This window comes from Melospiza melodia, chromosome 8 (genome assembly GCF_035770615.1).
Source record: "Melospiza melodia melodia isolate bMelMel2 chromosome 8, bMelMel2.pri, whole genome shotgun sequence".
NCBI lineage: Eukaryota > Metazoa > Chordata > Aves > Passeriformes > Passerellidae > Melospiza > Melospiza melodia.
The window spans coordinates 23,947,965-23,960,166 of NC_086201.1; the positions used below are offsets into that span (position 1 = coordinate 23,947,965).

The following is a 12,202-nucleotide window of genomic DNA, read 5'->3' on the forward strand; positions in this document are numbered from 1 at the left end:
TCAGCAAGCATGATTAGTCTGTACCCTTACATTCTGTTAAGAGTACCTGAGACCAACTTTATTATTAAATCTTTGGAACATTTTTATAGAACAAACCAAGTATGAATAAAGGAATAAACTGTATTTTTAAAATATTAAATAATCTTTTACAATTACGTTCTAAGAAGGGCACCATGAAAGATCTTACATGGTATTTAAATCTTTCCTGATAAGTTTTGTGCTTCTTATGGCTTTCTCAGTTGATCAATAACTTTCAGACCTTAAAATCCACTTAGAACACATATTCTCTAATGAAAGAACCTCTCAGATACATCTGAGCACATTTACTGTCCATTTGCTACTATACAATAATTGCAAACAGCAGCAGCCATCAACAATATGTGTTGAAAAAAGCTCAGGATGGAATAGTATCTTCATCACTGTGTTGAGTTGAAACAGAGACAGATTATCTGGTGATTGGGGCTTGGAATATTAATTAAACATCAAGGCTTTCAAATTAGAATCCCAGATGTTTGATCATTATGGTAATTCCCTGTTAACAGCACTCCCTGAAAGGCCTGAAAAACATTCCTCTAATTCTCCAGTGGTGAAAGGTTGAAGACCCTTAGGCTATAGAGCACTGAGCTCCGCTGCATCAATTACACAAGACATGGCCTTTTTAGCAGAGTGGAGCCATCCCATTTACTGAGCTTTCTGTTAAGGAGGCTTTCAAACAGCTCAGTGCTCTAGGTAGATAAGAACTTCCCTTTCTAACAGAGGCCTTTCCAAAAAGCACACTATTCCTTGCACAAGCTGCTTGCTCTGAATCAAGCCTCCACAGCAACTGTCTTTTCAGGGAGAGGTAGTGCCAGCATCTCCAGCACAGCTTCCCTGTCAACAGCACTGTCACTGAGAAGGAGTCTTTTCCTCTGGACAGCCTGGCACAGGAGTCAGACCATCTCCTCTGGCTCTTGCTAAGGCAGCCCTTGCTCCAGCTGAACTGCCTCCCACAGGTGCCACACATGTAACCTTATCCTGAAAAGCTGGCATGAGCTCAGGTCATCCTCAGGAAATTATATGGAATGTTGCTAGTTTCCTTTCTGTACTCCTTGGGCATCTGTAGTACTACATTTTATAGAGACAACTTCTCCTGAGCCTGTGAACTAAACTGGGAACAATGTTTGCAGAGCCCATTGACAAGAATGCAGATGGTTCCTTTAACAGCACCAGCTCTGTTTGTCATAGTCAGCTCAGGAAGCGTGTTTGAAGATCTGCACTGAGAGCCAGCCTATTTACTAGCACAACATGGTCCTCAAATGTGTGACCTCCTCAGGGCATTCAGCACTTTGTGACTTATCATAAATTATCTACCTAGGAGCAATGATAGCACCACTTTCACCTGGCAGTGATTTTTCTCTTACATCTCTTCTCTCAGTACATGCTCCTACTAACACACAAATAAAACACAACTTCATACACATGCTCAAAGCAGCCCAAAGATTTTTCATCAAGCATGGAATCAGAGAAGGTAGCATGAGATCTAGACAAGATGAGACTAATCAGCTGAAGTTCAAGGGCTCAGGTTATTGACTTATAAGCATAGTCAAACTTGGTTAATCTGAAAATAATTTAAAGGGAAGGGGGATGTATTGCAGTATTTTTTATTCTTTACTAGATGTTCATTTTGCACAGCCTGATTAAGGATTTTCAGTCATTGCAGGGTACAGCTTCAGAGCAAATATACTGGACCAGTTGAAGACTCCCTTTTCCATTTAGTGGCAAGGATTACGTGCTACCTCAGGAAGTCCTCTACAGAAAGCTATTGTTACTTAACAAAAAACTCTTCTACAGCAGTCCTCAGGGCTAACGTATGGACTGTGGATGCAGACATTCCATTTCAAATGAATGGAACATACAAGTTCCACAAAACCTATATAATCCACCCCACAGCTGTTAATTAATAAAAACACCTTACTATCTGTTTACTAACAAAATATAAATGCGTACTCAAAAGTATTTGCATTATTCACAAGGTTTCCTCTACAGGCATGAAGGTCTCTATGCCATACTCCAGTCAATTGCAGATGTTGCAGCAAGTAGCCTCTTTGTGGCAGCAGATTTCTAAAAATCTTTTCCTCACAGAGTAGCTCAAAAAACAGATTCAGTCACAATCATACAGAGACAATATCATTCATCATGCCCTGGCCCCAACACCAGCTATTTTCACTTACCCATCAGCTTCCCTAATGTATGTTTTACTGCAACTCCATAATTCTGTTCAGGAAGTACTTAGACATGCTTCATTACTCAAGTTGATGGAAGAAAAGGAGGTTAGGACAACAAAAATCTCAACAAAATCCATCCAGCTTCGAACAGTAACATCTCTGGTTGTCAGAGTAGGAAGCATGCCCAGTTTCCCGGATTTTGCTGGGCCCCTCATTGATATTGACTGCAACCTTACCCAAAGTAATTTTTAAATCTCTTGCTGCAAGTAGCCTTGTGTTTTCAATGCCTGTCAACTGTCCTGCAAAACTAGGCTACATATATCATTAATTTATAGAGCCCAACCAAGCCCTGGGAATGAAGTGGAAACTGCCCTTTGACAGCACTGTACCCCTCCATAGCTGCAGACCAAAAAGCTGATGCACCAGAATCAAGCTGGTTAGTTCTGTGTAACTGGAAATGGTAAACTTCCAGAACAGTTCTCCATTATTCCACATTGAAGGACCTTTCACGTCACCAGCTCAGGGCTGCCTGATTTCTGCAGTGTGTAGGTAAGAGGCCGTGGGCATTGTGATGGTGTTCTACTATTACTGACCACTGCAAATTAGAAGTTTTTTCCTTTCACCAGCCATTATTAGTTAGGCAACACCAAAGGAAGCAATTGGTTATATAAAGCTTCTCAGAAAGAAGAGACAATATTAATGGAATCCTCTGCTCAGCTGCCCCGTCCACCTGACTCTTTCAAACCTTTGTCACAGAAGATGTGTGGAAGCTTATTCTTAATGTCCTTCTAATGAGAATATTCATTTGCAATTTAGCACTAAATTAGATTTTATCACTGTTCAGCACTCTTTTTCTGTCTTGTCTGACACCTCTTTGGGAAAAAAGACATTGATTTGGATGATGGGATAAAAACAAAGCTGGCACTGGGTTCCAGGATATCATTCCCAGCTGTCAGTGTCAGGTCATGTACAGCAAGACCAGCCTCAGCAGTGAAATGCTATGCTGAAATATTCCAGGTACTTACTAGGAAATAACACAGACTGTAGACAAAATATTCCCAAATGGCATTCACTTAATCTAGATTGAAGCTATAAAGTCTTCTCAACAATTATCACCCAGGTGATTGAAAAGCATTTCACTCAAGTAACTGTAATTTCAGGCAATTTTCAGGTATGGCTTATGAACTGAGATACTCTGTGCAGGTTTGGCTTCACCAACTATCTACTGGCAAATGAAGAGTCACTTTTGGCTTGCTTGGGCCTAATGCATGCAGTGATTGCCCAATTCTTTAGATCCACTGGGTCATTTAAATAATTGCCTACAGCATAATCCCAGAAGCCTGCGATACAGAATTCTGTTATATACAGTGGGGAACAAATAGCATTTCTAATAGCAAAGTACAACTTTCACATTTCTGAAGAAATGTGGCAGCACACGCCACTTTGAATTGTTGATTTTGGCATTTAAAGCAGATGTCAGTATTAGTTACAATTAAAAGTGCAAGAATGCACATTTCTAAACCAGACCTCTAAAGATAAGCTGTGCAGCACAGAGCCTCATTGCACAGGCTAAGAGATTTATTCCCATCCCCTAACCACCTACACCCCTTTAGACCCCCTGGGAGAGCAAAACAGGAGCATCTAAAACAAACATTAAGACATAAAATATATGAGTACAACACAACTATGCCTTTTTACAGGTTGATAGAAATTAAAAAACAAACGTAGGCAAGGTCTTAGGAAGTAACCTATAAAAACATTCTACCTTAACATGTCATACCTTCTGCTGCTAATTCTTTCCATCTTTCTTTGTTTGCTTGAATGATCTTCATCAAGTTGTCCTTGAAGGCCCTTAGATCTACAGTTGCTAGAGAATTTTCTGTGTGAGTCCCTCCATCACCCGTACTTTTAAACCCAGGTCGTCTTTGTGCTTCAGCATTGCTTACTGCTCCCAAACTATTTTGGCTGGACAAGGGAAAAAACCCCAAATTACAAAAACAGTCAGGCAATTTTAATAATACACAAACAGTTCATGTCAATCAAGTTGCTTAGGAACTAACTTGAAAAAATAGTTTTTACCAGAGTGTGCCTAAGATACAAGATGTCTTGCTGACCATTTTTCAGGGAATTCTTGAAAAAAAAAAAGTGAAAACTGAAAAATACATTACTTGTAATCCAGTTCTTAAAAGAATTTTTACACAGACATTTTGGAGCAGCTTCTTAGCTGTGTTTTTGCATGATGAATGATATCTTTGGCTCTCACAGGAAAGACATCTGATCATTATCTTCTGACCCATTTAAAAAAAAAGGAAGACGTATAACAGGTAAGTTTTGCTTGAGCTGAAAAGTCTCTTCAAGTTACAAAGTTCCAAGTATAGACAAAGAAAGATGTGAGTGGCTTTAAAATTCACTAAATAGAGACTGCAGCTACATCTACAGGTGAGTAGAAGAGAAATTATCCATATATGTATATGGTGGAAAAGGTGGGGGAAAAAAGAATTAATGCTCTTTTTTTCTTAGAATTAAAAAATAAGACCTATTTCCAACCTTTTGCAGGTACTCATGTCTTAGTAGGTTTTGTTTACTCAACTTTGCTGCATGGTTTATCTCCTTGGTACCACAGACAGATGCTAATAGACATAGTTGCAGTGAACATACCAATAAGAACTTCACAAGAAGAGTTAACTGTAATTTCCATGTGCTCCGGAGATGTTAAATGGGATAGAATGGAAAGAATAAACCACAATTCTGGTGTTTTCCAGGCACTATCTCATGGTGTCCATGCAGTAGCCTCTGTGCAATTCTCTGGCTCAGACTTTTCTGTATCATGCTACAAGCTCTCCACTCCCCTCAAAACTGTGCCACTTGGTTCCATTCAAAGAAAAAATCCTTTTATCCTCCATCTCACATGAGGAAGGTTTTGCTGGATCATAAGTGTTTTTTCATTTGCCCCTCAGTCATGAACATCAACCAAAACTGAAGCCTGAAGCTGCTAATCATTTGCAGCTGCTAATCACTCATTTGTGGAGGAATATGTAAACAAATGTGTTATCAATAATACCTTCGTTTAGCACTGTTTCCCCAAACACCAAGAACACTATCATAAATACCTACTTCTAGTAACTCCTACTTGCTTCTAGTAAGCAAAATCTAGGAAAGCACTAGGTTCACCCTTTTGTTACTGAAATCTAACTAATGCCCAGCAAATAAAAAATTGCCTTGCAGAGTTATCACTTAGCAACCTCAGTGAAAGCTCAAATTATAGTTTTAAAATGAAATATAAATATGATAACAGAGGCAGTATTTGTAAAAGCAGTATCTGATTATTCAACAATGTTTTCAGCAAGAAGCCACTCAAATTACACTGTTGCAGCTACTTTGCCTTATCGGTACAGGAATTTCAATAGCCTGTTGGAAAGATTATACTTAAAATATAGAACTAAATTTCATGGTTTGTATGTGTTTATTCTGATCATTATTGGGATTTTGCCTTTTTATATGTACAATTATTCAGTCAATGGGGCACAATAGGACATTGCAAATACAACGCAGCCCCACAGGGTGGCAATACTGCACAGCTGTTTGTTACCTCCCCAGCTCCAAATAACCGAGATCACTCTGAGAATCACATTATTAGGATTACTATGTGAGCTTATGTTAGTTCAATAACAAAGCAGTGTATTCATACCTGGGGGTCCCAAATGCAGGACTTTCAGATTTTGTCGCTTCCTCTATAAGAGGCATAACAATTTTCTCCATTGAATCAGTAAGAAGAGAAAATGTTGGTTCTACTATGAAATCAATGAAGCCTAAAGAAGAAAAAGAGAGAAAATCAGGTTTCCTATTTCCACAAGTCTCAAAACTAAAAATGAATACTTGCTATTGGGCTGATTTTCTAACTGCAGTCCCAATTCAATATACTAGATACCGCTAGCATAATCTTGAAGAAAAAAGCACAATTGAAACAAAAACCACCTGAAGCTGTATAGATACAAGTGGATATTAATAATTACAGCTTTTCATTCTTTGTCTTGTAAATTTTATGCACTGCTGAACACACCTACCATTTGAAATGAGTATTAATTATTGAATAGAAGGGAAGCTACTGTTGAGCCAAAGTGCTACAAGCCACGCTGTCTCTTTTAGCATTCGGAGCTTCTTGCCAAGGAGTTAATATTTCAAATTGCTGTTTATTATTCTGTGGAGGTAAAGTGTTATTTCACAGTGTGTAGGAGGGTTCTGTCAAATCAGTGAAGAGAACAAGTAATATCCTTCGGAGACAGCATTCATCCCACAGTTCTGAGATGTCAGCTCTGAACAATGTCTTTTACATTCTAAAGTGCTCATCATGGTATGGAATGACACAGTGAGAGAATGAAGCATTATTCTCTACTGAGCACTTAACAGAAAAAATATGCTAAAACATGAGCTAGCAATGGATTTCCAGATGTCTTCCTGCTCTAACCCATGCAACACAGCATGAAGATGAGCAACAGGGAGTCAGTCTATAATCCAGCTTCTCTCCTGCAGTAAATATGATGCTTAAGTACATTGGCTTCAAACTCCCAGTGAAATGGAACAAAGGATACAAAAAGTGAGTGACCCAGGGAGGCTTGACCCTCTGTAGTTTGACCCTGAGACACTGATAGGCTTACTTGCAGTCCAGAGGGCTGATTTATTAATTAGCTTTAAATTGAGATGCATCTACAAATTGGTACTTTCAGATTATAATAGAGAGAGACTTGTGAGTTCTTAAGCAAGAGATAAGCAGTTTGAGGACATGATTTGCCAGACTCTAAAGTGTGTACAGTAGAAGCTGGGCTTATGTCCAGTATCTTGGTTAATCCCTCTCCTACCCCTCCCTCACATATGGTGAAATTACATCATGTTCTTTTGAGACCAGCATCATTCTACTGCAAAAGCACAGGAGTTTGGAGAACAGATAGGTGCAAAGAAATACCTTCCACATGATGGAATTTTGAACATTCAAAAGTCAAAATGGGTAAATGAAATGTCCCTGTGAATTTCCATACTCCTACACAGACAAAAAAGATAAAAACACAGTTTGTCATTACCTATTTGAGACTGAGCTACCAAAGTGGACTTGCGGTCACAAAGTGGGGAAAATTGAAGACCTAAAGCAGCCTCCTTGTCTCCCTGCAAACAACAATGTTTAATATTATAAGCATATATTTGATGGAGAGACAGAAAGACAAAGGAATCTGAATATTCTTAGTATTTATTCAAGATTACTTCATTAATTTATATTCTTAAATAAAAACATGTCAGAGACAAATCTTCAAATTTTGATTAAGTGTCTAAATTCTGACTTTGGCACTTTTATGTAAAGAAGTTTACTGCAAGTTCTCCTCAGCAAGGGATCTGCCAATGAGATTTAAAAAATATGAAGTCTTTGTATTCATAATTTAGTTCTGCGGATCCAGATGTAATGGGACTAGAGATACTTAGACATGTTTGTAATAGTATGCCAAATGCTGAGTGCTTCCTTCTATTCCACTGGTTCATCAATGGATTTACTCATGTCAAGTGTATGAACCAACTTGAACTTGTTCTCACTAGCAGGCGTGTCTCTCTGCTGCTGAAGCCACAAAAAATACAAATTCAGTTTCATGACAAGGATGATTTGTACAACCTAGCTCTGAAGTTTTTTCAGCACTCAGCAGATTAGAGAAGAGTCTTTTTTGTTGCAATAGTCTTAACAGGCAGGAAGGTGTATCTCCATTTTCAGCATGGTAGACCAACTGATTTACAAAACCTCAAAAGAAAAGACCAGTGGCACAAAAAGCAAGCAAACAAACAAACCAAAAACAACAACAACAACAAAAAAAAAACTGAAGAGACATCTTTCAAAGGAGGTTATAATTGGTGTTGCTGGACAAACCTGGCTGCCAGAAGCACTGATATTACAGACATAGGAAAACCTAGCCTTGCAAGTCAAACCTACATATTTGTCACGGAGAGTACTGTTAGATGATCATTCAGGGGAGAGCACTGCATGAACACACCATTCTCCCAAGGAAAACTGGGAAAACCTAAACTGGTGGATGAAGGGGGCAGTATTAACCTTCCTTAGTCTTTTTGTCATGTATCACTGAAGTATATTTGGGAAAGGTTTAGAACCATAAAGGCAGTAAAAACAATGCAGCCACAGAAACAGATGCAACTCACAGATTGCATTTCATGTGAAACTGGAGAGCTTTATCACTAAGGTCATTACATTTTATACTGAAGTGTTAATAATTTGAACTCAGAGTGTGGAAGAACACATGAACAATTGCTACTAGGAGCAGTGGGAGTGGCATCTCCATGTAAATACAGGGGCCAGATTGCAATATCTTATAAACTGGGGTAGTTCTAACTACCCCACTGGATTTTTTTTTTTTTGTTTTCAAGTAGTTCTGAGTTATGAATTACTTTGCAATCAACATAATATCAATTAATACTTAAGTCATTTAAATCTAGGACTGTAAATTGTAATAATGGACACAAAACTGACATTTAAACCAGTTAGAATTTGATGAGATTTAAAAACAAGATACAAATCAAACAGTAAAAAAATTCTTTGTCCAGGCCATGGACTCACTTTTTAACTTTCTTTTAATGTCTCTGCATCTATTCAGACTGAGAGTAGAGTACTACAGGCACTGTGGTACTTCTTTGAGTTACTGGAACTATGTATTTCTTTACTTTTAAAGATTTGAGATGGGCGGCTGTTTTTCTATTTTAAACAGGTAGCTCAGATTTTCCTTGGTATTGCAATATACTTTCTGCAGCTTTTGCTATTAAACTTAAAGTGTTGTTGGGCTTTTTTTCCCCTGAAGTTAACACTGGCACCTATCTTAAACATTAGCTGGAGTTAACAAAGTTTTTGTCAAGGTGAATGTTAATTTTTTTGCTGGTGAGCTTTGAAAGCTGCTTGTGAAAGCATGGATTTGCATCAGCTTCTTTCAGAATCTACTGCCTCTCCCATAAGGCACAGAAGTAGCTGAATCTTTAAAGAAAAGAAAAGGAAGAATTAAGGGGTTTCATATACATTTGGGCTACTTCATCTTGGTAGTCATGGATTTGGAAGTCCCAGAGATTTCTATCACACAGGCTCGGATCAACAGACCAGAGGATGCACAACAAGCCAGTGCATGCAGGGAGTAGGAGACCTGCTGTGTCTGCACTGCTCACTGCATTTATGTATGTGCTGACACTTCATCACATTTTAAAGAGTGCTGGAACTACTCCACATTGTCCTTAGCAGTACATGGAAAGAATTCTGTTTCTGATACACTCCTCTGCAGCCTGGAAGACTTTGGTATTTTTACTGCTGAGTTGCATGTTCCTTTTTACTTGCTCTTGTTAAATGCCTTTTCGAGTTCTTGAGCAGCATTTTTGGGATCCAGTTACTTCTTCTAATGGATGGATAAAGGAATAACTAAAACATTAGCTGGTCCTATCCATTCAGTGACCAGTGTGGTACTGTTTACTGCTAATGCTACCTCCACTTGGCTGGACACGTTGCCTCACTGTCCCAAGGGCCCTGTCTAGTCTGTCTATCTGTGTCTTAAATGTTATTACAGTTGGTAATTTTATGTCTTTTTCTTGAGCAATCTGCTCCTCCTTTTCGCTCTCAAGTTCAAAATTCTCAAAATTTCCCTTGACAGAGGTAGACACAAATTCATGACTGCTCATTATTTCCATAAAAGTCAATCCATCCATTATTTATATTAAGGCACCAGCTCTCCAGTCTGCCTTCTCAGTGCAGTCTAGAGTCAAAGGATGCCCGATGTTCCCTACTGAGAATTCACACGAAGAATCCCCAGGACCTGAGCAGAAACCTTATATGGCAGATGGGTCTAACAACCTCATGGTTTAACATGCTTTCTTTCTTATTCTCTGGTCCCTTTTTCCAGCGTGACCCTTCTGATTTGAAAATGTCAACATATAGCAAAATTAAGACAACCAAGCTGAGAAAGACATTGAGTGTTCCCTGATTTAAAATCTGTGCATAACTCTAGAAATTGTCATACCTAAACTGGACTTTGATTATCAATTTTACTTCAATAACTGTTATGCTGACAATGTGCATGGTCACAAATATTGATTACAAAGAGAGTATTTTCCCGCTGGAGAAAGGCTTTTTTCTTTCACCTGCTGAGGTGAGTCAAAAAATGACAGCAGTGACACCAACATCTTTTGGAATTCAGTACCTCACAGAAATAAAAAGGCTTTCACAATGGTATGTCTTCATTTTTGGTTTAGGGTATATGGTCACAGCATTAATACAATGGTACTGTCTAATCTCTGGCTTTGGATCAGGCTGTTATGAAAGCAACACCTTCAGATCTGTGTGGCATATTCATGGCAAATACTAGCAAGGAAAAGAAATAGAAGGGCTTTCTGAAATGAAGACAACTTTTTGCCTTCTTTGCTGAACATGAATTCTTCCTAGTTTCTCTCTTCTGGTGCTTCTTTATAATTCAAAGCATATATAAATCTCTGTCTACAGAACGAAAACAGCTTGACAAGTTATATTATAATTGAAAGGGAAAAAAACCTACTACAACACTCAGAATACTGATATCAGCTGAAATAGATGGAGAACTATAACCATTTTGTCTTATTCACACACATAAAAGTTGAATCAATGTCAGTGGTATGTATGAAGAATAAAGAATATATACTACTGACTATGCCTGTCAATCACAACCAACAGCAACCTTGCTGGCAGACTTAAGAAAATATTCAATCATGTAACCATTGCTTCTTGAACTAGATGTATTAAAGGATTTTAAAAATGGCACCTGTCGAAAAAATTCTTCCATCAGGGCCATGGTCCACCGGTAGTGCAGCTCCCAGGATTTTGCTGGATGGCTTATGTCTGCTGCATGTAGAATCAAAGACATGGCTTTGGCTTTGTCTACCCTGTCAATTCAAGGACATGCTCCAATTATCTCAAAACAAAGGCAACTATTTAAATTCTTTTCTTGAATATGAGCTCATTGAAAGGCTACAGATAATGAAGAGAATGGAAAACAACCTACCCCTGTGCCTGCTGCAGAGTGTGCCGCATTGTTTTAATTTGTTGGAAATGACCCGACATGTCTGTAGACAAGACCATCTCAATGACCAAGCTACGCAACTCCCTAAGAACAATTAAAAGCAAAATGACTGATTAAAATTCATTTATTCTCTGTATGGTACATTTGTTTAAGCGGTATTTGTTAATTTATAACTTTCAAAACAACATCATGGGTTTTATTACGTTTTAAAAAGCATTTAAATAAATTATTAACAACTTGAATATTGTATCCTAGAGGGATTCTGAGAAAGCAGTGTACCTCAGAAAATGTACTCTGCAGTCATTATTTCAGAGCCACACTATTTTGTAAATCCTATTTCCTAGTGCATAAACTAATATTACATGCAGTTCTCTCGCCCATTATAAGTCATTCCTTATTTTTTCCAGCAGTAGAGTATTCAAAAAACAAGTTGTTCTCTGGGCTTACCACCACACAACAGCATCCATTTTTACTGCACTCGTGTTAGTGAAGAGTGTGCATAACACTAAGCCTAGGAAGAAGGCTGTGGAAACACTCAGAAAAGTAAGAGGTATTACATCTGAAATACTATCAACATTTCACCAATATAAGATCATTATGACTATCTACCTTTCAGTCCAAAAGTATTGTAATACCTATTCAATGAATCAGAACAAGTTTGGGATTAGTAATTTATCTCTGTCTTGGTGTTATGATTAGAGATGTTGGCTTGTCCATCTTTCTATTAAATCCATATGAAACTAATAAAACATGAATAATGCAAGAAACTTTATTCTGCTTGTAAATAAAAAATGTAATTAATTTTATCAACAATAATTACTGGCTTAGAAAATTCTGTCTCCTTGATGTAGAAGGATCACATATAGGCCATGTAGGAGTCCAGTGGGTCTTTCTTTATACACTTTTTAAATGGCCTAGGAGGACAAG

At 38.1% G+C, this 12,202-nt stretch overlaps 1 protein-coding gene across 6 annotated transcripts in view; it reads right to left on the reverse strand.

Annotated features, from left to right (window-relative positions):
* Positions 1-12,202, reverse strand: part of PDE1A (phosphodiesterase 1A) — a 188,492-nt gene that overhangs the window by 15,330 nt on the left and 160,960 nt on the right. For all 6 annotated transcript variants that reach the window (XM_063162266.1, XM_063162265.1, XM_063162264.1 and 3 more), the window contains 5 exons: positions 11,258-11,359; positions 11,018-11,138; positions 7,280-7,361; positions 5,893-6,013; positions 3,985-4,169 (listed from right to left, as the gene is read on the reverse strand). In XM_063162266.1, coding sequence (XP_063018336.1) covers positions 3,985-4,169; positions 5,893-6,013; positions 7,280-7,361; positions 11,018-11,138; positions 11,258-11,359 — 611 coding nt within the window. The remainder of the gene's footprint in view (positions 1-3,984; positions 4,170-5,892; positions 6,014-7,279; positions 7,362-11,017; positions 11,139-11,257; positions 11,360-12,202) is intronic.